This window comes from Vigna unguiculata, chromosome 3 (genome assembly GCF_037176805.1).
Source record: "Vigna unguiculata cultivar grain cowpea cultivar isolate G323 ecotype 2 chromosome 3, ASM3717680v1, whole genome shotgun sequence".
Taxonomy (NCBI): domain Eukaryota; kingdom Viridiplantae; phylum Streptophyta; class Magnoliopsida; order Fabales; family Fabaceae; genus Vigna; species Vigna unguiculata.
Genome location: NC_140794.1, coordinates 6,804,740 through 6,828,775, shown reverse-complemented (window position 1 = coordinate 6,828,775; position 24,036 = coordinate 6,804,740). Strand labels below are relative to the sequence as shown.

Here is a 24,036-nt window from a genome sequence, read left to right as displayed (position 1 = left end):
TGACAAGTTCTAAAAAATAATTTTATTGGGTTAAAATAACTATATTTATGTATTTTTTTAATTTTTTGAACCAAAATAATTAAAGCTTGACACAATAACAAATTTTAATTTTACATCCGAGTCTAGAGAATATAAATATATTTAACCTTTTATTTATTCATCATTCATTTAATTTAAAATTCATCATTCATTTAATTTAAAAATGCATAAAGTCATTCATTATGAAATAAAATAAAAAAATCAAGACAAATTTATTAATTTAATTTTGTACACAATAGTTAGTAATGCCTTCATGTTTGTCAAAATTCAAGTTAATTAAGTTTTAAGTTTGTTTTTACTTGTCTATTGGTGGTAGTTGTTAATAAATGTGAAGGTTTTGTATTCAATATAAAATATATTATTGTAAGTAGGGATGTCATTAGGGCGAGTAAAGTAGGTGTAATAGCTCCTTATATTGTATCCCTTAGATAAGTATTCGTCTCGTACTCATATTCGTACGGATATCCGTTATACGGGTATTCGTATTTTTTTTAATTCATAAATATTCATGGGTACTCACATATATTTACAAAGAAAATATTTTAATATTTAATAATAAATTTCAACTATAAATTCAAATAAAAATACAATGCATAATATTTATAACTTTCAAACAAAGTGTAAATAACTCATTTAAATAGTATTCAATGATAGTTTACAAATAAATGAAGATTTTTAAAACCCGTTGATAAAAAATAACTCATTCAAAATTAATGTGTTAATATTTTAATTATTATTTTTAATTTAAATTAGATTATAGCGGGTATAAATATTTACAGATACTATAATACCCATACTAATCCTATTAACATACAAATATAAAAAAATACTTATATCCGTAATCTCTGTAAATATTTATTTTCAATATACAGTACCCGTTCTGAATTTTATCCTTACATACCCGCATGAGCAGATTTTTTTTAGATCCTAACCGTAAGGCACAAATACTTCTCCTTACATTTCTACATTATTACCTAAGATCATTATTATCACCACCATTAATATAGATAACATTCAATTTATGTTGCTGAAAAAAGTACTTCTAATATTTGTTTAAAAGTTACTTTTAAAACTTGACTTATTATTTTTAAAAAATTAACTCTTTATGGATGGATGGGATATCATGTAGTAAAAAATATTAATGGGTATATTGAATTGGATTTTTATTAAACGAATCAATTTTTTCGATGAATATTTAATAGACTAAAATTGATTCATTAATTTTTTTGGCCTCCGATCCTAAATAAAAACTTCTCTATAATTGTTTGTTTTTAGCCGATTTAGTTAGATAAATATAAAAAATGAATTGGGTTTAACAGGTGGATAATAAGTTCATTCCGACTAGACAGTATTGAAAGTAACATAATTACAAAACTAAAGGTTAGTTTTGAATTCTTTATGATCCACCACATATGGTTGAAAACATAGATGTGTAGACTTGCTTTTCGTAGGTTCAATTATGGTGCCGGAATATCACTTTGAAATTTATTTTATAGCCTTCACGTGGCCGGAGAAAGTAGATTTAACATCCGACGTGACAGTTTTTTGGTTATTCCGGCGGCGAATACCGACGGAGAATCGCCAAGCATCAAGCAGAGGATGAGGGATGAAGTGTGCGAAGAAGCCCTGAACCGAGTGAGCCCAATAAGGTATACACTTTGGTTTATACCCAATTTCACCGATTGCAGCTCTTGCATAAGCCTCAGCCGTTGGTATGAACAGTGAATCTCTCTCAATACAAGCCACCCTTGATACCATCTTCGTTGCCACGTACAGTGGTACCTTCACTCATCAAAATTAATATTCTTAACAACAACCTTCGCATTCATCATCACTACTGTACTAAGTTTACCCTACAACCACAAACAGAGTTACCTAACAAGCTGCAAACATTGCAATAACTTCGTACCTGACATTGCACATGTATCCCATATTGTCCATACTCCACGTATAGAGATCTTGAAAATTGGTCCACGTAACTGCATGCTTTACAATCTCTTAGTTATACTTTACATTTATACTTTCAACCAACTATCTTTAAAAAAATAATTAAATGATAATATAAAAATAATTTTAGTTTAATGGTTAAAATGAGAATTAGTTTTAGAGAGAAAGCTTACGCCTTGGTGGCAGCATAGACCGTGAAGAGAGGATGAGAAGGAAGGACCACTGCAGCGCCAGAACCGATGTTAACGATCGCACCCTTTCTTCTTTCCAACATCCCACGCAGAACACATTTCGTTACTTTCGTTGTTCCTTCAACGTTCACTCTAACAATCTTCCTCCACACACTCTCCTCCACTTCGTCGAAAAACATCGCGTTCGGATACGTCACTCCCACGTTGTTCACCAACACGCCAACATCCAACCCCTCACTCGCTTCCTCCGCGCGCCGCAGCCCCTCCGACAGATCCCCGCACGCGAAGTCCATCGCCACCAACTTCACGCGCGCGGTCGGACTCTTCGCCTGGATTTCACGCGCAACAGCTTCCAGCTTCTGCGAGGTTCTGCTGACGAGGATGAGGTTGAGCCCCCGCTGTGCCAGCTGGCAGGCGAAGGCCTTTCCGATGCCGTCGGTGGCTCCGGTGACCAGAGCCCAGGAACCGTAGGTTCGGATTAGGTTCTTCTCGGATCGGAAGAAGGTTCGGAAGATCCATGCGGAGAGGGAGAGAAGGAGGTGGAGCGTGACGATGAAACCGAGGCCTGAGATTATGAGGACACACTTATCAACTCTGTTACATGCTGCTGCTGCTGCTATAACCATTTTCTTGCTTATGGAGTTTTCCTACATTTGCTCAACACAGTTCCCTTAAATATTGTGCAGTTGCTACATCCTAGTCACATGCACGGAGGTTGAGGATTCAATTAATGTATGTATGTGAAACCAATAACAATTCCTCCACCTAACAAACCACTCCACATATTTCACCCACCTTCTATTCATACAAAAACTATTACGTCACGTTGCAACGTTATAAATAAAAGGAAAAAAATATGTTTTTGTCGCTCTTGTTCGATGTAAAATTGGAAATGATTCATGTGGAAACAACTTATGTCTTATTTGGTTTTTTACTTTCAAAAATATTGATTTTAGTTTCAATAAAAATGAAAATAAAAAAGTAAAAGTAACACTAAATTGGTGATTACATGATAATAAAGCACATATGATTAAGGTATGTTTGATTAATGGAAAAGGTTGGAAATTTGAATAATATACTGTTGGGTATGTGTTATAAAGTAAAGTTGAAAAAAGAAGAAGAAAAGAGGTCGTGGATTTAAGTATGCGGAGTAATAGATCCTAGGTGAATGATAGAAGTGGTTGATGAGTGTGTGTGACATGTGTGTTGTGGCAGTACGACACGTCCTTGGTTCAATCCGTTTTTGCATGAACTGATTAATGAAAAGAGTGACACGAGTCGTACAGTTGTAGACCCACAGCACAACCAACAGTTTTGTTTCTGAGTTGTTTTCGATTAAGAATGTTTAGGTTTAACCACTTCCAATCATTTTCTTCAGACAAATATGCACTTTTTTTTTTGTTGCTTTAACTAAATTTCTGTTTTGACCTCGTGATTGGGCACGGGTCTTTCATCACACGGGGTAGACTCGTAAAATCAACTCGTTCACCCACCCACCCTTCAAATTTTCACGACAAATTTAATAAATTTTTATTAAGTCGATCTATATTTTAAGTGGATTATGATTTGTATTTTAAGCAATAGTCTCATGTACTTTAAAGGATGTGGTTAATGACAATTCATATACATTCTCCCATAAAACCATTGATTGGAATATAAACATTTAAAATGTAAACTATTATTGAATAAAAGGAATTTATTGAAAAATATTAGTGAAGTTTTCTTTTTCTACGCCAATCCTAAATAGTTTAATTAAATATTGTAAATTACTCATATATAATGTATTTCTGTTAAAAAAAATCATTAAATTATTTGTACTTATTCTTCTCTTTCTTTATTTGAAACACTTTTAGTTATTTCACACTCTTTTAAATTTAGTTAGATTATCTATTGATATTAATTTTTTCAATATATTTAATATTATTCGAAAATACCCTTACTTTTTTAAAAAAAATTAATCATCCCTAATTGATTAATTAATTAATTAAGGTTTTGAAAGAGAATAATGGTTATGTGACTTGTAGTGCTCGTCTTCACCTATCCTAATAATAGTAACAAGAGAAAGAGATTATCTCATTTATTTCAAATATTTATCATTTATTGGTTAAAAATGTATTAATTGATTAAGGATGCAACCTATAATTTCCAAAAAAAAAAAGTATCACAAAGAGGATAAATAGTCTTCTGAAAAAAAAGTTACAAATAAGGATAGAGAGTAATTTATAAGTTATGTAATATGTTTTCTTCAAAAAAAAAAACTAAAATAAGATTAAAATAACTAAGAACATAAAATAAGTTATTTGTGAAAATGATAAGATGCTTAAAGAGGACCAAATTAGTATAAAAAGAATTAAATTTATCAAAATTTGTCATCATTAACCCAACTTCAAATCTATTAAAGATCAAAATAACATGTATTCACAATTCTTGGCACGAGAGAACATTATTTTGTGCCCAATTAATTTAACGACTTTTACTCTCTTTTTTATCTAGTTGTAATCCCAAATTATTTTGATCTTCATTGAAAAATTTTAGATATCAGAGTTTTTGAAAAATGAAAATTTGAACGCCACGGACATTAAAATTTAAAGATCAAAAGATTAGAAGTTGCTATAATTTTCCTGTAGTTAGAATATTTGTATTCTATTCTATATACATATATTCTATACTGAAACTTAATATCCATTTAAATCTTAAATCATAGGATCGTAAGACGTTTACGGATGAATGAATTATTATGATAATCTCAACTATTTACATCGATACACTATTTATTTATTTTACTTTCGACCACTTTCTTTATATCAACAATATAATTTCCTTGATATTTTTCCACTTTTTTTTTACTACTTTTATTTAATTGACATTTTATTACTTTCTGTTACTATCATGTACTTTCTTCCTTTGATATTTCTCTTACCTTTAATTTTTGAATAATGTTTCTTTTTTATATTACCCTACATACTCCTAGTTGCTTAAAGATTTTAATGGTAGCTAAATTTTTTTACAGGCCTCTTGATTAATTTTCCTTCTGAGATGAACAAGAAGAAGATATAAGTTGAACAGATAAAAACTATGCTTCACTTTCACCTCTCTCACAAGTAGCCCATGTATTGGGGCATTTGAACCAAGTCATTCAATAATAGTATAGTATTATATATTAGTATAATTATATAGTAAATATACTCAATACATGTCATCATATCTTTCAGTCAAACGTGGTAGCACCATGCTGCTAGTGGCGTAAAGAATCACATTGTCTTCATTCAACAAACTCCAGTCATATGAAAGTTAAATTAAAATAAAATAAAATAAAAAGAAGCCTCTTTGAAAGATGGCACAAGATGAAGAAAGAAGACAAAAAGCTGCCTAGTTGAGCACATCAGCATCATGAAAGTAAAAAGAGCAGACAATGTCTGCTTAATTTGTGATTGCAAAAGGTAGTTTTTTTATCCTTCTATTTACATATATTTCTTTGTGCCGGTGCGTACAAAGGGGAAACATGTGAACAACTAGAAGCTACAACAGTGAGCAGACTGCAACTATGCCTTTTCTTTTCCTTTTATCTCTAATCCGTGGTCTGGAGACAGATGAGGCCTCAGAAGAAAACTGAAGAGAATCAACATACGTCCCAAGCAGCGACAAACACATTCTTATCCTTGTTTAGGGTTTAAAGCAAAACCACTTCTTCTGAGCCTAAACCATTTATATATTTATGTATAGTATTAGCTAAAAAGAAACAACCACAAAAAACTCGTTCCCATGGTTATTTCATCTGTTTTAAGCTTTCAAATAAGCAATATGCAAAACTCTTCAGTTTATAGTCATGATGTTTCTGGCACTAAATAACATAACTCTTGTGTTATTCATACGTACCTTGGCGGTTTTATCCTCATCCTTGCGCGAATTATTTCTTCGCTGGGATTGAACACGTACGGACCCTGCTCCAGTTTTTTTATCATCTCTGGCCTTGTTGAATATAACAGTGAATCCTTCAGCTGAGGCAGGATCATTAACATCCCATTCCCCGAACTTGGGTAGTGGCCTTCCTTCTTGTTCATACTGTACATGAAGAGATAAATGCTTGAGACAAAACATAGATTAATTATTCACTGAAGATGAAAAACATAGTTATTTTGCTGGAAACCTGGTACAAAAGTAAACCTCGTTTCGGCTTTGTTTTATATAATAACAGTAACAATAATAACAACTACAACACAGTTTCACATCTTTTAAAACATGGGCTAGAGATGAATGGCATTAACATGGTGGGAGGATCTTACCGAAGCCATCAAGATTGAAGCTTTGGTACGTACAGTGGTCACCCAATTTCTGGGGAAAAGGAACAGACAACAAGAAGAAGAAAAAGAAAAAAAAAAGAGAGAGACAGGGAAGAAATTGGGAAGAATTAGAATGGTTTGAAAAACAGGCAGGTAGGTGCAGCATTTATAAAGGGATAAGGAATAGAAAGACAAGACCTAAAACACAAACAACAATCTTGATGGTCTTGCCTTCCTTTCGTGTCACACCCGTCCAAAACGCGGGTGATTTGTTTTTTCTGTTTATTTTCCTTTTTATTTTTAGGAGAACATTCCTTCAAGGGCTAACAAAAACCAAGCCAATATGACCATATTCCAAAAATAGGAGACAAATAAAGTCAAATTGGTAACAAGCAAGCCAAGTGACCTCGTTGTCATTACAATTTACAGTTATCTATTTACGGTAAATAATTTCATGACATGTTTTCAGAGGACTATAACAGAGACCTATAAATAGTATGTAATATACAAACATGAACTTTTCCTTAAACAATTGAGGAGAGCAGAGCTTCCATTACTACTAGTATTTGCAAACTTCCTTGTTGCTCCATGATTTCCCAATCACGAGTCTCACATATAGATCAAACCCAGGGCAGGGAGGGTTAGATTATAGAGAGCCAGTGACTTAGCCATGAAGATGGCAATCATTCATTCAGTTTCTGGTTTGGTGTATTTGACGTGTACCGCCATAAAATCCCTCCAATCAGATTGTTCACTGCATGAGAAGCCATGGGAACCGCCACACTAGAAGATAAAATTGTAGCATATCCATATGCAAGACCAACAAAAGTTGCCCTAAAACACAGACAACAATCTTATTGTAATTCATTCAGAACTAACAGACAATAATGGAAAAATATTGTGATTTATGGAAACAGATCTAGAAGGATATAGTCTATGAATCAAATTCCGCAAAACAATTTTCAACAAATGGGGAGAAAGAAACAGGGGAGTGGGGAGATGGGTAAAATTAGAAAGATATGCACCAGATGGCAAAGGAATGCTTTCGACCATTGCCCAGGTGCAAAACACCAAAGATCAATGCAGCAATCCCAATACTATTCCAGTTCGTTCCCAAAAGTGGAAGAATTGCTCCTCGGAAAAGGAGTTCCTGGAATTTAGGTAGTAATATGTGATATCGGTCGAATGATGAAGAAAGATGAAATGACCAAGAAAAGTAGCTCTCTTTTAACCTCACTAATACCAGGCAAGAATGCAACGACAATATAATCCAAAGGCTGAAGTGAGCTAAGGACCTGATTCAGAAAACAAAATATTTCCAGAGTTCAGACAAAGCATCAGCGAATCTAATACATACTAAAACACAAAAGTGACAAATACAAGAGACTTACCAAACAAGTTATCTCAAGAAGAAACTATTTCTAGTTACTCAACTTACTATGACCCTCTATACAATATTCACGTTTTAAATTGCAATCCACTAACAACAAACTAAGCTAGCAAAACATTACAGAACATTTCCAGAGCCATGGCTCGATTCAGTTACCTGTTGATTCGCTGCTTCGCTAGATTCTGCAAAATTTGGCCATGTCTTCAATAGTAAATAGCGACATGATGATATTAACACTACAAGTCCTGTAATCAACTCAAGGTGCCACAATTCAAAACCAACTGCAGGTGGAAAAAAAAATCTTACGATATTTCATAATGATAACTTTGCACATTAACAAAGAAACAAACACACTTATATTTGCGCATTGAAAATGATTAAACGAATTAAAAAAGTTAATGGCACATTAGAAGAGACTGAGGTAGGTCAGGCAGCCGGGGGCAAGGCTCCCCCTGAACTTTTTCTAATTAGTTCTTTTATTACGAAAACCATTTAATATTTAGTAAAATTACTTCTTTTATCTTATAAAGTATAATTTTGGAGACAACGATATTTAGGTATAATGTTTTTTGCTTTTGAACGTAATGATTTTTCTCTTTTTAAATATATAATTTATTTTTATGTGGTTATTAATTTATCAATAGTTTTTTTTTTCTATTTTTACATGAAATCCTTCACTATTATTTTTAAATTAGATATTTTTTTTTATTATAATTCATTAATTTTTAAACATACAAATGATTGAAGTTTTCCACTTATACTAAGTTGATTACCATTGATTTAAGAAATAATGTTTATTTATTAATATTACTACTAGGACAAACTTATTATGAATATTAAGATAAGTATTGACAACTTTTGAATTTTTAAGAGAGACACAGTCATTCTATTTTATTATCATAATTATGTATATACCAAAATATTACTTGTTATATTATTTTTGTTAAGAAAAATAGTTATTTGAAAACAGATGCTTAATGCATATTATAAATATTTTTCTTAACATACAAAAGAAATATTTTGATATGTTATTAATAGATTTAATTATATTTTTAATTCTAGAAATTTGAGGTGAATTCAGTTTTAGTTTCTAAATTGTAAAAAAAGTATTTTACTCTCTCAAATTTGAAAAGTTAATATTTAATCCACAAATCAACTATTTAGAAACTAAAAAAGTTTTGAAAAAATCATTTTAGTCCTTAAAAATTTAATGTTTAAAAATTAGAACATGTTTTAAAATTTAAAGGAAATATTTATTACATACCAAATTTTAGAGACTAAAAACATAATTAAGCTTATTAATATTACATTTTTTATGAACAATTGTTATATATATCTCTATTAGATTACATGAGATAAAAGTTTTACAATATATTTTATCTCTGGTTAGAGTTCCCCTAGAAGAATAGAATATCTGAAAATTTGAATGTCATGTCAGTATTTCTGAAAACTTCACAATAAATATCACCAAAGAGCTTCATGTCTTATTCTTAAAAAAATTCCAAATTTATCTACCCTTTGGTTCATTAGTTTCTACCCAAAATGTCAATCCAGAATTATTATATGCATTCAAGTATTACACAAACTCTCTAATGAGAACATTTATTTTAAGCAATTAAGAGTTCAAAAATAGTTATTGATATACAATATCATTTTATGACCCATTTAGTGGAAAAGAATCCGTGTAATTTTGAACCACAACTAATAGTAAGAAATAAAAGAGTGTAATAGTACATGATACTTCTGTAGAGCAGTCCAAGACTGGCAATCCTTCCACAGATGCGACATGAGACAGCTGCAAGTTGCAAAAACAAAAATGAAGTACAAAATGAACACGATATCCTGTGTTATGCGAATTTATACATCTAACAATGTGAAGTCAAAGTGTGATAAGCTTTAAGTTTCTTTCTAAATGAAAAAAAAAAAAAAGTTGATTAGAACTTTCAATCTTAGGTTAATTTCTGTTACAAATAAGAGTATAAATAAAACCCATAATAATTTAACTTGAATACTCACCATCTCATACAACTTTTTTGAACAAAAACGTAAATTTTTTTGAAAAATTTTTTGGCCTGCAAATCTTTTCATACAATTTTTGTGACAAAAATTGCAATCCTACACTCAACCACCCAAGTCCCACATACAAACAAAAGACTTATAAGTTGCAAATACAACTCTCAACTCAACTCTTTGTTCTTATTGTAAATTCCTACTTTTTTTTTTCACATTACTCCATGTGGTACTTTGACAAATACTCACTTGATATCCATTTCTAATGTGGTGTAAAAAGGAAATAAAGATTACACCGAAATACCTACCATAATGGCTAAATTAACATACTAAGCTTCATACAAAATCATGTTTATATCATTAACATAGACAACAAAGTAGGAAACATGCAAATAAAGCAAAGGGGGAACTGATATAGCAAAGCATAAAAGGAAGAGAACCTGCCGAATCACTAATCCCAAAGCAGCTATAAGACCAGAAGTTATTATGCAAGCTTGAAGCACGGCACTCCTTGAAGGAAAAGGGTTAGAATTCTTGGCAGCTGGATTGAGAGAAGTGTCCAAGTTGTCATTTTGAACAAATTTATCATCTAAGATATCTCCGGATGCCTCTGGTTCATCTCTTATGGATTTCCTCAATGATTTCTTGGCAAAAGAGCATGTGCTATATCTACTCCCTACATAAGCGAAGAAAAACAAAAACTCTAAAGAAACAATCATCGCAAAAGTTTCTGCAATTAGGTGACGGCTCATGATGTTCTTATAATTTTTTTGTGTGCAAAATGGCAGGAATGAAGATCGAACCTAATACTTCATACATAGTACCCAAACCCTCCATTCTTATTAGTTAACATTCATTTCGTGAAAAATCATATAAAAACTATTCAAACTAAATAGCATTTGTAATGATGCACAAGGATCCATATTTCATCTCTAAGGATGATCGAACTCTACATTATTTAGTAACAAAGGCACGTCAACGGATCCATATTTCATCTCTAAGTCTAACTATCTCAAAAAGCACGTCATAAACCAACTCCTTCAAAAAGCCAAGCCACTAGATAAATACACGTGAATGGTTCTATATTGCAAACCTGCTTGGACAAGCTAATCAATCATAAACATCTTTAGAAAGGAAAAATAAGAAAATTTCTCTCTAAGCTAAATTAATTTATGCATAAGTCTGTTTGTATAAGGTATCTTGTATAAATTTTCTGAATTCTTATTTTTATCTTATATATAAATTAATTTGATTTTACATAAAAAGTTTATGTTATTTTCTTAATTTTCTCTCCTAGTTTTATTATCTTCACCCTCGTCTAACAAAACATAGTTGCAAGTTTTCTGAAGCTGCTGAAACTTCCACAGAAAAAAAAGTTTCACACGAAATGTTTTTGCCCTTTTTTCAATGTGATGCCGAAAGGTGGAATTCAACGCGTGAGCCTAATCATGGTTAGGTTAGTTCCTTCTAGGTAACTAATTGCAGTCCAAATTAAACTTAATAATGAATTTACCAAACTTTCAAACAAAATTATTGGGCTTTCTCTTCATCTCTTCCATTGACAAATTTGGGTTAACAGAAACAAATCAATGAAACAAAGAAAGAAACAGAAATTCAATGAAATAAGTAGAGAAAAGGTTGAGGAAGTTTGACTTACTGCGAGAGAGAGTGGTGAACGATGAAGAAAATGTGGTGTGGGGATTCTCGACGGTGCTCGCACAGTTAAGAAGAGTGAGCGAAAGCGTAGCCATATACAGCGTGAGAAGACCAGCTTTTTCTTCAAGGATTTCGATGCTAAAACAAAACTGACATTTTATTAATACAAAAAATAATGCGAAAACATTTTAGAGTAAAATGTATGAGTGACATAAACTTATTTATTATATGTAAAAATAAATTAAAACATATAAATAATTTTCATTTTATTAATTTAAATAAATTTAATTAATATACGATCGTTTAAAACTGTCTCATTATTTTTTTACCTTGATAAGAAATTGAGTGTCGAATAAAATCAAGGAAAGTAAAAATAAATAAATAAAAATAGATACTTCCATGATTGAAATTTTGTTAGACGTCATATTTCACGTCATTGTTAAATGGGTTGAAGTGATTTTGCACGCTAAAGTCATGACTTTCATCCCTATGAAAAAAATGGTTTGATCTATATTTCTATAGAAATTAAAGTTATTTTTTACCATAACGGTCTATTTCCACTTCATTCTTTCTCATTTCGTCTTTCAAATTTTTTTCAATTAATTAAATTTTAGTTATTTTTAAAACTGCTAGGAACGTGATTGGGGAGAATGCAAAATGAAAACCTGAAACACGCATAGTCTGTAATATTGTCTGTTATCTATGTATTCTGACAATTCTTTACTTGAGAGAAAGGCTCTGATCCAAACTCCATACATTGACTAAATACATTTCAACAGCTTCTTAGATAAAATAACACTTTAATGATATAACAATATAAGAGCAAAGAAGGTAAAAAAAAACAGGACATTCAAACACTCCCAAATTCTCTCTTTTATTTTCATACTTGCATTTCAAAAACCTTTAAAATCTGAATCACACTCCAAAGCTTCTTTTTATTCAAACACGCTCTAATGGAACCAAAGATGAAGGATGCAAGAACAAGGAATCTATAAGAATAGAGCATTATTACAAGAAAAAATCATGTCTAACTATTTTTCTGCATCTCATATTTTACAACAGTGCCTTTGGTCAGATAGTATACCGTGTCTCAAGTCATCTAAGGTACTATCAAACTAACCATACAGAACTTACATGGATCCACGAAAAAAGCTTTCACCTTGTAAAGTTTGATTTCTTCTATTATCGAACGAGGTAAAAGAAAATAAGTGTAAAGCTGGAGTGAAGTATATAACCTATCCTATTGAAGATGTATCACTACTATAGTCACTATATGCTGCAGGAAAGCTAATCTACATAGAAACCAGAAAGCAACATATGTCAAAAATAGAGATTGACAAATGGCTCCCATTTCACCTCCGACAAAACAACTCATATCATAACCAATAAAGAAGCTGCCATCTCGCAGATTAAACGTGAAATATGTAAAAGTCAGGTAACTGTCTACCAGAACAGGCAATGCAATTTTATCTGTTCAAAGGTTCTAACTGAACTTCCATTCTCCCAGAAGGTAGTGACTCTTTATCTGCAGTTGTTCTAGTTGAGCTCAAGAGATCAACTGAATCATCTTCCTCAATATTACCAAACACCCAATTGCTTTTTGCAGATACCTGCTTCTTTATGCGCTGCCTTTCCTGGTGTTCTAAATAAATAACAATCAAAGCACCCACTAAGAACCAAATTGCCATAGCCCAATTGAGTCCACGGACATTTTCCACATCATATCTGTCTCCCAGATGCTTCATCCCAGTAAAAAGTGCCGCGATGCCAACAACAATGGCACATCTACCAGCAAATGCGTGGAAATATTCCCAAATAACCCTCTTGAAGGGTGCTTGTTCCCCATTTGCTGGCTTTTGAGGCCTAACGAAAGCATTTACTGGCTGTATACAGGCAAAAAATATACTAGCTAATCCAAATTTAACATGTGTTGAGCGGACATAAAAACCCCTAAGCTCAGCAACGGCAAAAAGAAGGGCAAGCAAAACAATTATTAATCCTGAGTATTGCAAGTAAACATGAATCCGGAACCATCCGTCACCCTTAAGATGTTTTAAGTATCTGGTGGCCAATATCCCTCCGGGAAACAGGATACCCCATGCAACAAACATCATAAATCCATGCACAGCCAAAACAGGAAGCAAATCCTGTTCTGCTTCAGCTGACCCACGCATCAGGTGTACACGGATAGGCCTATTACTTGTACTAGAATGCATATTCCTATTAGTAAGACGGTCACTGGACCATTTAGCACCCACTGCCCAAACAACTTTAAGTGGAGTTGTGGGATCAATAATATTTTTACATTCTACCCTCTTTTCCCGCTTACAAGATGGGTCCAAGGGACGTGTAAACTCCCAAGTAATGATTCCATTTTCTGTTTTACACCTCACGTGCGTCAAATTCTCCCGTGTTCGATGTATGCTTGAAGCATCCTTTCCATCAATCCAATAACTGTTTACATGTCCAATACCAGTATCATCCATCCAACCCACATACACAAAGCTGTTCACCATTCCACTTCCAAATCCTACAGCAATATAACCACTTTTTTTCTCTCCCCTTGCAGCAATAGATATGGAATGCTTTGACAATGTCCAAAAGAAGGTAACCTGTTGATCATCCAAATTGACACTGTTATTGTACATGTCAGATAGACCGCCATCCACCACCTCAACCCTCCAACCCATTTTCTGGTCGTACAACGAATGATAGTAAATGTGATCAGGAGTGTTCCTGTCAGGAGCCCAAATTAATTCTGTAGGACTGGCTTGAACTCCATGGGCATCTGGACCACCAGCATAAATAGTTTCAGTCAGATTCCTAGTTGTTGCATTTCCACCAAGCGGATCCGAAGTAATATAAAGTGCAACATCATGCCCAGCTTGGATGGAAAACTTGACTGGCACACCTCTTTCCACTCTCAAGACAGGAGCTTCCTTTTTGTTGATGTAAAGAACCTTGTCAGGATTTGGAGGGTTGGGATAATGCATTGCTGGAGCAGAAGTCACCACCAGTGGAACATTTGCATCTGCAATGATGATATCTTGATCTTCTTTGTCTTCAGCATCCAAGGGACCCGTACAGTCATTCACATGCTCCGAGACATTCAAAACCAAATGACCATAATTCTCAGGTCCGTGATTCTGAGGAAGATAGTAAGGACTAATAGAATCAGGAGGCTTAATAGGCCCCAATGCCCAAATAACCTTCATATTTGCAGAATGATTCACGGGGCGATCATAATTTGCATCAACCTTAGACAAATGCCATTGGTATCTAACAAAGGTCACCCCATCCTTCCTATGCCCATAAACCAACATTGAATGGTTTGCTAAACCCACCCCACTAGGCCCTTCATAAGCTGAATCAGGACAAACCCCTTGAACAACACCATCACCATTTTTCACACACTCACTATACTTTGTAATGAAAAAATCATCCACAAAGGGTAAACCATCTTCCTTAAACCCTGCAACAGCAATGTCACCACCAATCATGAGATCAGAATCTTCTGCGCTGGGGTCAGCCCAACCAAAAGCCATGAAATCGGTGATCCCAATCGCAGCCTCCAATCCAATCTCAAGGGAATCCTCAGACACATTCAAACTCCACCTCAACCTGAACTTCTTTGACAAAACCTTGCAATTGTCGAACACCGTCGGAGGTGGCTTCGCCGAGGCCTCCTTTCGAAGCACGACGTGGCCGAAATCGGAGGCATTGGCGCGATCCCAGATGGCGAGGACATTGATCATGCCCCACGTAACATTGCTCATCAAAGACACATTGAAAGATGAATTCTTGTAGGTTCCGCTCAATCCAGCCTCGGAAACAATGAATCCTTTGGTGAGATTATCGAAACCAGGACCCTGCGCACCCCACCAGTGGACGTCGGAACCGGGAAGCATATCAAATTGGGAAACCCTAAAGGAGCAATCGTCTGTGATTTTGAGAGATCCTCGGACCTGATGTTGGACCATTTCGAATACAGACTCCGAACCAACAACAGGGCTGTTCCGAGTGCAATTGCGAGCGGGATCCGCATACCCGAAGAACAACAACGATAACAAGTGAAAGAGGAACAGGAAGAGAGATTTGCGAAGCATGAAGGGTGCAATCGACGCACTGTGCAGCAAATTGTGTGAATCGGAATCCACGGCGGCGAAATACTGAGGACGGGGTGGTGACGGAGGTGTTGAGGTGGTTTTTGTTTGTGTTTGAGTTATTCTTCTCCGTGTGGAAAAATGAAGTCAATGATTGTTGTTGCATATCACTATCGAAGTTCATGGATCCCTGACTCATACCTCACCCTAATGCACTTCTTTAGTCAGAGATACACATGGATTCATAATTCATCTATAATCTTTAATTTTTTATACTAATGTTTTTTATTCAATTATAGTATTAATTTTTTAAATATTACTATAAAATTAATAAATTAATTATGCAATATTTGTGACTGGATGTGCACTGTTGTTGTGTATATTAATATTAATTTTATCATAGGATCGTGCTAACCATTAAGAGACCACTTAAACATTTAAAAAATAAATAAATGCAAGGCAGTTTTCTAATAATAATTAAGAAAATACAAGAAAAATATTTTTATTAAGATATGGAAAAGTATGTGTTTTTACTTTTAACGTATTCTAATCTAATTTCTTCTACTAAATGGATGGAGCATCAACTTAACCTCTATTAAACTTTCACTGTAAGCATGAAGGAAAATAATTATAACAATATATTTTCCATTTTGGGAGGCTAATACATACCTATTATTCATTTTCAATTGCATACAATTAATAAATAACCTATTGGATATTCCACCCCATACGAGTATAAAAGCCATTTTTATTGCTAATGGATTATTGAATAAAGCTTTTAAAGAATTAGTGTACACCTTTTGAATAATGAAATTTGTTACCATGCAAAATTAAAGGAAAATAACAATGAGATGCGTGAAATGCTAAACACCTAATGACAGAGTGAAAATTTTAAATATTATAAATTGCACAATAAGATGAAGAAAAATATCTAATTACCATTTACTCTATGACTAAAGTCAAAAGTAGACTGGATTTATTTTTCCTACTTAAGAAATGTTATACGTCTCTCTACCTTTTAGTTTTTTTTTTTTTAACTTATTGAACATAATTATTGAAATAATATTTTAGTGGAGAAACAATATGTCTTTGCATATGTTTAATTTATTTAAAATATAGTTGTCATGTTATATTTATTATGTTTATATATATTTATGGTTAACTCATCGTCTAAACGTATGAGAATATCATTTTTAGACTTTATTAACACAACCAATAGGTTTGAGATACCTCTTTAATTAAAACAAGATTGCTTACAAATATAAGAATAGAAACTTTTAAAGTATTATATACAAAATTACAAAGGAAATTAATTATTAGAGGAAATAGAAATATAATGCAAAAGACGCAAATTAATGGGTAACAAGAATACAAATTAAGTATATAGAGATTGATGAAAACGTATATGGGTCATGGGAAAACTTATCAACTCCAAATTTTATAACAAACAAGTTTAATGGAACCCATGAAATCCATAAGAGTACATGTTAAACCATTTAAAAAAATGTAAGGAATAAAGGATGAAAAGCAACCATCTTGTGAAATATAAATGGTAGAAAAATTATACACCTGAATAGACTATTTAAGATAAGATTTAAAAAATAATATCAACTTCTTGAGATTAAATTCCTAATTTTGTTTGTTTGAAAAATGGCCATAATAAGTATTAAAATATAAGATTATATATATATTATTTAAAATTATATGCAAAATTGAAATTAGTTTTTATATTAAATATTGATACATTTTTTAATTTTAAAAATGAAATAATTTTAAGCTAACGATATTAATTTTTTTTAGCTTTGTTAGATTTAGTTTTAAACCGACATTTAAGTTAGTTAAAATTTGTTGATGTAAACAACTTGAACATCATCCTAAAATGCATTTAACATGTAAAAAATTCAACATAATTAAATTAAAAAGACTATATAAAAAATATAAATACAACATCTTACCAGTGTTCAACTCAATTACACATATCGATCAAACCCTCACCATTTCCGTCATAAGCTAATTTTCTTTTCCTTTTTCATCATTAGAACTGTGAGTTCTTTTTGTATGCCTAACTACCTACTATTGATTGGAGAAGGCATGTATGGTGATTTTGTCAATCTTGCTCTTTCATAAATTGTTCTTGATGGTGTCTTCTAGTATACTGCCACTAATGTTTTAAAAGACCTCTCTATTTTGACTTTGAGCCTAAAGTAAAACTGTCCTTTTACAATATTTGTTGTTGATAAATATATACATTTTTTTAATCTTATGTTTCCTTCTTTATGTGTCTTCATTTTTTTCTCTCTTCCACTAAAGAATTATCGGATACAAGGTACAAGTGAGTATGAAATTTTATACCAACTTAAGAAAAGTTAGATTTAACGAACTTTACGAGTTGTGACTTTGTTGGTGACCAAGAAGATAGAAAAAACACATCAGATTATTTCTTTAAGATATGAAATAATTGTTGTTTCATGGTGTTCTCGAAAGCAACTAATTGTCACTTTATCAACATCAGAAACATAACACTTGTAACTACGACAACATATTTTTATGAAGCCACTTGAAGCTTCTACAAGAAGTTCATTTTAAGCAACAGTGGCCTACTTATATACTTCTATTTTACTGTGACAATAATTTAACCATTAAGTTGTCAAAAAAAAAAACTTATTTTATATAGAAGAAATAAATATATTGGGTTCAACATCATTTCTTTATAGATTGGCCAAGTAATGGAGAATTTAATTTGGCGGCAGAAGTGAAGATCAAATTGCAGATATATTTACAAAAGTCGTCAAACTTGCAACATTTTAGAAGTTGAGACAAATGTTTGAAGTTTGCAAGATAGAAGATTCTTAGTTTAAACTAATACTAGAAATTAATTTTAGCTTAATGAAGGGTTGATTAGATTATATAGTTTTCAGTACTATTATTACATGTTTTTTGGTTCTGTTTTTGTGTAGCCTATTTAATAAGCATTTTCCCATTGAATAAGGGTGTGTAGTTTTCTAATTTTGATTATCTGTTGGAATTTTTGTATTATTCTTCTATGACTTTAAAATATGTTGATATGGATAATTGTATAATTTTAAGGTAACTAATTATGTTAGACACTAACTCTCATTCCTAATTAAGTTATGGATAATTGTGTGATTTAAAATAGATAGAAAAATAGAGTTTAAACTTTAAATAAAAAAATAGAGATGAAAATTTTTAAAATAATATTTAAAGAATTATAAAGACTAAAGATTTAAACTTAGGGCTTATAATTTATTAAATAAAAATAAATAAAAAAATATAACTTCATTATTAAATCTACTTGTTAACATAAAAAGGTAATTAAAATCTTAAAAAGTAATGGAGAATATGAGTATATAGCTTCTTCGGATAATGAATTGATTAGCTTTTATTATTAACTAATTAATAGTTTTTTACTGCATTAATTACTAAATTAATAATTAATAAATAGTTACAATTTACAATTTATTAAATAGAATATTTCCTATTAATAGGGAACAAGAGAGATGCAGATCATCCGATAACAATTGCGTTTATTAATTCTTTATAATTTCTTTCGGAGGCCCAAAATCATTTTCTTTTATATTTTTGAAAAAAAGCCCATATGGCTATCAGTTTAGGTTGTAGGTTTCGCTCTGCTCCCTTATAAAAGCAGAGGCATAACCCCTGTTTACTTCGTGAAGGGGATAAACCCTAGCGCCGCGAGGCCAAGAAACGTTCGTCGGAATCTTTGCGTCGAAGACTGCTTGAATTTTCAAGTATGTTCTCTCACTTAGGGTTCGTTCCATTATTATTTCCTAAATTTGGTGTTCTGCGTTTGTCGCTTTTGATAGGCGTTACGTTCTTCGTCTGTTTCGAATGCCGAAGGACGTGTCAACGAAAGCGTATATGAATTTCAATGTCGACCTGTTTTTGAATTTAAACGGCTACTATGGTTTCCGTCGTAGTCTGTTCCATGGTCGCGTTGTACCATTTTTTTACTTCAATTATGTTTTCTTGTTGCTTCTTCTGGTGAACTCTCCCTTATTATTCATGGGGAATGTTCTTGTTTCCGAAGCATATATAAATAAATTCTTCTAGAATAACCAGTTTTAAACAGCGTAGTGTAAATTTGTTTAATCTACTACACTACGCTACCTGTCTGCTGGTACATTCAATTCGTTGCACAATTCTAACAATACTAGAATCTGAATTCTGAACCATTAAAAACTATTATTGGTTGACATTCATTATGCGAATATGTCGAATTCAACATGTTACAATTATGATAAGTCAAGTATTGACTTTTGGACATCGACGTTGGAAATTTGTAGAAATGGAACTGCCAAATGTAACAATACCTAAAGTTGGACAAAAACCCTCGGCGAAATTGAAGTTTCCCACGCCGAAGGAGCTGATATCCCACTATGAGTCTCAGGGTATGGACTCGCAAGAGGCGTCGATGAAGGTCATTGAGGATCTTCAGAAGGCGCTATTTGGAGTCGTATCCTCTGGCAAAGGTAGAAACGATAGACTGTTGGCTGAGTCTTCTAAGAAGATTGATTCAATTAGCAATAGGCTTACTGTTCTCGACTTGAAGCTTGATTCTAAGCCGGGGTATGTCGAGACTTTTGCAATTGGCCTTGCCTCAGGCGCTGCTCTTAAAGGGATAGGTGCACTCGTGCCTCATATTCTTGCCCCTCTAGCTCAGATATTGAATTCTGTTTCCGCTGCCACTAAATCTTCTCCCCAATGATATTCTAGTTTCTCATTGTGGTTGTAACTGTTAGATTTAGTTGGTAATGATTTTTCCTGTGAATCCAATAACTATGTTTTCAGTTTGTGTTATGATTCTTGCATCTAGAAAAAATACTGAACGATGAACTTGAGAAACAAACAATTCAACCAGATCTTAGCATACAATTACAAGCCCCTAACAATAAAAATCATAAAGCTGAACTGAAAACCTATTTAGACTGTTAATTGAATTTACTATATTAATGCAATCGGTGGACTGAAATTATGCGAAATGAATATTCTAAGCTGTGTACTTCAACTCCAGTAGTTTCAAGTGGCATGAATTCCCTACTTTCCTGTCGGCACTGTTTCAAATGTTTTTTAAACATTGTGGCAATGTGAGCAACGTGTGGTGTTTACTCGTTACAGCAACGATACATGTAGAACTTTTCCATTGTTTTGCCACATTCAGCGCAGACCACTCTGTCTGGGATCCCCCCACTGCCACCTGGAAGTATCAAGCGGTTGCAGTGGTGAGGGGTTTGTAGTCCTTGTATATAATCAGCCATTGCTGGCAAGATTCCTTTATCTTTTGTTGTGTGTATCCACTGCTCATGTTCGTTCAGGCACCTTAGAAATGTATCTCCCTTACCCTGTGCCATCCTTCCTGTGCCTTGGCTAATTACGGCCCATCCTGGGTCACCACTATCATAGGTTAGGATTCTCATTACTTCATGCATTATGTGGTCATTCTCTACTGTCTTGCTATGTTGTGATTTGGAATTCCACATGCTCTCTAGCCTAACCCAGAAGAACCAAATTATGGCAAGGTCAGGGAGCACGGTGCTCAATTTTTCTTCTTGTATGGCATTGTTGATTTGTTGAATTTTCTTCCCTGGATTGCTTTTCCCAACATAAATCATCTCTAGTGGTAGTTGCAGAGCTTTTGCCAGTGAATATGCAGTGCTTGTGAATTTTCGGATCCAGTCCATATCGTCCCCTCCGTACAAGCATATATATTTGCCTTCTGATATCTGAACAAAGTATGCTATTGTTAATTATTTTCATTAGTTTTAATTATCATTTCTACAGAATGAAAACTGCTACATATACGGGAAGATATAGTCAAGCTTAGAAATTTGCTTGTTTCATACGCAAAAGTCAAAGATTCACACCAGGAAGGTCTTTTCGTACCAGTTTTCACAATAATGGCTTTATATATATATAGAAGATAAAGAAAGGAATGAAATGACTCACCCAATACAGAAGCGATGGATCGATTGTATCTGCCAATAGAACAAGTCCCCATGTTTCATTATTCCACAAGGCTTCCTCCTTTGAGCTAGAGAAAGGGTAAGCCAAGCTTCCCCAAATCCACATCATGGGTAATGCATTCAGATTAACAACCTTACCTAGGGGATCCAGCACAACAAGTATAGGCTTCGCTTTGAAAAGCCATACTTCTTTAATGTACTTGATGGTTGCAGGCTCCAGAACAGAAGGGTCATAAATTGAGTACCATGACATCGTTGATCGCAGCTTCTCAAGCTTTGGCTTCAATTCAGCCCATGGGATTGCCTTGTCCACAAGTGGAATCCAAACGAGTTCGTACTGACTCTCTAACCTGGTTGAATCCTGGCGTGACTCTAGGTACATTTGTTCAAATATCACAAGCTCTTGATCAGAGACGTTATGCAGGTCTGATATGTAGAGTAGAACAATTTTCCTCCTCAATACCTCAATGCTAACCTGAAGGTTGTGACAGAAACACCATGTGTAATTATCATAACCTTATCTTCTGATTGGATCATTTACCAAAACTTTTTGGATTTTGAACCATGTAGAAAAATTATTGTTATAACAAGTCTAAAGTAAACATCAATCTGATTACAATATATGGTTACATATAGTAAGAGATAGAAGAAAATGGATTCAGGGTTAACCCTTTGTTTGGAAGAACCATCAAACAATGACAAAGGATCATCGTTACTGCAAAACATAGCTTTGAGAGCCTTCAAATTATCTTGGTGGGGTGTCTCAAAAAGGAGCTGAAGTGTTTCAAATGCTTCTCTCTGTTTGTTGTCATCTGCATGGGCATAATAGATTAGAGATATTTTACCCGAAGAAAGAATTAATTAGATTGGCTTACTTAAATGCAGTTGACACAGGGTGAGTTGCTTGCGAAGGTGGCCATTTAAGTTATCAAGCTTATGGGCCAAACTGGAAAGTTCCCAACTCTCTACTATTGTTGTCATATATCTGCAACGAGCTCAGGAAAGTCAGTATTAGCTTTAACAAAATCAGGACAAGTTCAATTTGAAGTTTCATAGGGGATTACTACTGTAAAAACATTAATAAGGGTTACTAAGATATATTCTGATGATTATAATGTGACTTGAAGAGTGAAGGTTTACCCATGAATCAAGCCAGTTATGCCTAAAAGATGCGATGCACAGGACACAATACTCCGAATGATCCAATAGACAGCACCGGGGATAAGAGTGGAGGCAGTCACCATCTCCGGCGCCTGAGGGTCAATGTACCGAGAAGGAAGCTCATGGAATTCAACAATGTAATTGGTTACATCCAACATTGCCTTCAAAAGGTTATTGATTGTTTCGAACTTTAGTCCCAAATCATCCACTTGTTCAAGTGTTTCATGGATGTGCTTCAACTTTGCAACAGACTTAGCAAGACGGTTGGTGGCATAAAGCTGAGCCACCAGCCAAAACTCCCCAAAGTTGGCTGCAAAAGCTGCTAGCGCCATTACCACCTTCGCATCCCATGAATAGCCTGAGAGCATGTTCAGTATTCCCATGGTCGTGGCATGTACATCACTACTCGAACACTTGCAACATATCTGTGACACGACATCAAAACATGAGTATGCTAAAAGTAATATGTTTTTTGGAGGTCTTGTCAATAGGGAAACATGATGTTAAGTTAAAATTCTAAGTGAAGATTAATTCTTGGGACTGAGACTGAGACTGAGAAAACCTCGCAGGAAATTCTGTTGATTGTGTGGTACGAAATATCTAGCACCTCGGCCAGATTTGATTGCTGGGTACTGTCCTTCATGGCACCCATTTGCACTGGTTTTCCCTGTGTATATTTTCAAAATAACCACACTCAGAAAAATTGAAAATTTTAACTATATATAAAATCAAAATTGTCTGAGATATAGAGTTATATACAATGTCAGGGATGAGAGAGGCAACACGGTGAAATATGTCTTGGACAACATTCAGAAGAGGTCTAACTTCAATGTGTCGATCATCAGGAGCATGGGTGGCTCGAACATTTTTGGTCATTGTAGTGTCATCTGATGCTGAAAAAAGATGGCGGCTAGCCCTGGATTGCATCTTTCGAGGCACCATTGCCATTTCTTTTAACGAAAATTAAGAATGCAGAAAGGAGGATTAGTAGATAATGTTCAGAAGCAGAAAAAGGGTAATGATTTGAGTGCAGTTAGAGCTAGAGTACTTGTTAGTGCCAGTGGCCTCTTATATAATTGTTGATGCCAAATTCTTGTGAATCTCTACCTTACTTGTATCTGGGTTCAAAGCACATAAAGTAGGAACTGAAATTGGAATATGGGGGGATAAAGGATTTGTCGAATTTATACCTTTCATCAGTAATGGCTTTCTTATTTGTTGTTGGAATCTTCTGTCAAATAGTTATCAAAATCATCA

General features: G+C 33.6%; 5 protein-coding genes, 1 non-coding gene and 1 pseudogene across 7 annotated transcripts; 2 read left to right on the top strand and 5 right to left on the bottom strand.

Annotated features, from left to right (window-relative positions):
- Positions 1–1,345: 1,345 nt before the first annotated feature.
- On the bottom strand, positions 1,346–2,878 carry KCR2 (beta-ketoacyl reductase 2). The gene is made up of 3 exons (XM_028065440.2): positions 2,160–2,878; positions 1,949–2,018; positions 1,346–1,821 (listed from the first exon to the last, which is right to left on the bottom strand). Exons 1-3 carry the CDS (start codon positions 2,801–2,803, stop codon positions 1,525–1,527), a joined length of 1,011 nt encoding a protein of 336 aa, XP_027921241.2. The 5' UTR covers positions 2,804–2,878; the 3' UTR covers positions 1,346–1,524.
- Positions 2,879–5,311: 2,433 nt separating this feature from the next.
- Positions 5,312–6,699, bottom strand: LOC114179675 (protein NOI4-like). The gene is made up of 3 exons (XM_028066088.2): positions 6,461–6,699; positions 6,054–6,239; positions 5,312–5,873 (listed from the first exon to the last, which is right to left on the bottom strand). Exons 1-3 carry the CDS (start codon positions 6,467–6,469, stop codon positions 5,841–5,843), a joined length of 228 nt encoding a protein of 75 aa, XP_027921889.2. The 5' UTR covers positions 6,470–6,699; the 3' UTR covers positions 5,312–5,840.
- A 119-nt stretch (positions 6,700–6,818) lies between these two features.
- LOC114179674 (CAAX amino terminal protease family protein) lies at positions 6,819–11,706 on the bottom strand. Its single transcript, XM_028066086.2, has 7 exons — positions 11,515–11,706; positions 10,298–10,533; positions 9,582–9,642; positions 8,004–8,128; positions 7,690–7,752; positions 7,483–7,607; positions 6,819–7,291 (listed from the first exon to the last, which is right to left on the bottom strand). Exons 1-7 carry the CDS (start codon positions 11,606–11,608, stop codon positions 7,141–7,143), a joined length of 855 nt encoding a protein of 284 aa, XP_027921887.2. The 5' UTR covers positions 11,609–11,706; the 3' UTR covers positions 6,819–7,140.
- Positions 11,707–12,486: 780 nt separating this feature from the next.
- Positions 12,487–15,837, bottom strand: LOC114178084 (cytochrome b561, DM13 and DOMON domain-containing protein At5g54830 pseudogene; annotated as a pseudogene).
- Positions 15,838–19,233: 3,396 nt separating this feature from the next.
- On the top strand, positions 19,234–20,515 carry LOC114178558 (ribosomal protein-like protein). 2 transcript variants are annotated; one of them, XM_028064547.2, is made up of 2 exons: positions 19,234–19,386; positions 19,942–20,515. In XM_028064547.2, exon 2 carries the CDS (start codon positions 19,944–19,946, stop codon positions 20,361–20,363), a length of 420 nt encoding a protein of 139 aa, XP_027920348.2. In that variant the 5' UTR covers positions 19,234–19,386; positions 19,942–19,943; the 3' UTR covers positions 20,364–20,515. The 2 variants fall into 2 exon arrangements, with proteins under 2 accessions (XP_027920348.2, XP_027920349.2); XM_028064548.2 differs by having other exon boundaries at positions 19,265–19,405.
- On the top strand, positions 19,627–19,783 carry LOC114180011 (small nucleolar RNA snoR137). Its single transcript, XR_003603589.2, has one exon. It is a non-coding gene; the product is annotated as a small nucleolar RNA snoR137 (small nucleolar RNA).
- On the bottom strand, positions 20,493–23,830 carry LOC114178557 (protein SIEVE ELEMENT OCCLUSION B-like). Its single transcript, XM_085671312.1, has 7 exons — positions 23,539–23,830; positions 23,342–23,446; positions 22,759–23,204; positions 22,494–22,603; positions 22,288–22,430; positions 21,602–22,093; positions 20,493–21,378 (listed from the first exon to the last, which is right to left on the bottom strand). The coding sequence occupies exons 1-7, from the start codon at positions 23,725–23,727 to the stop codon at positions 20,761–20,763; spliced, it is 2,103 nt and encodes a 700-aa protein (XP_085527438.1). The 5' UTR covers positions 23,728–23,830; the 3' UTR covers positions 20,493–20,760.
- Positions 23,831–24,036: the final 206 nt, after the last annotated feature.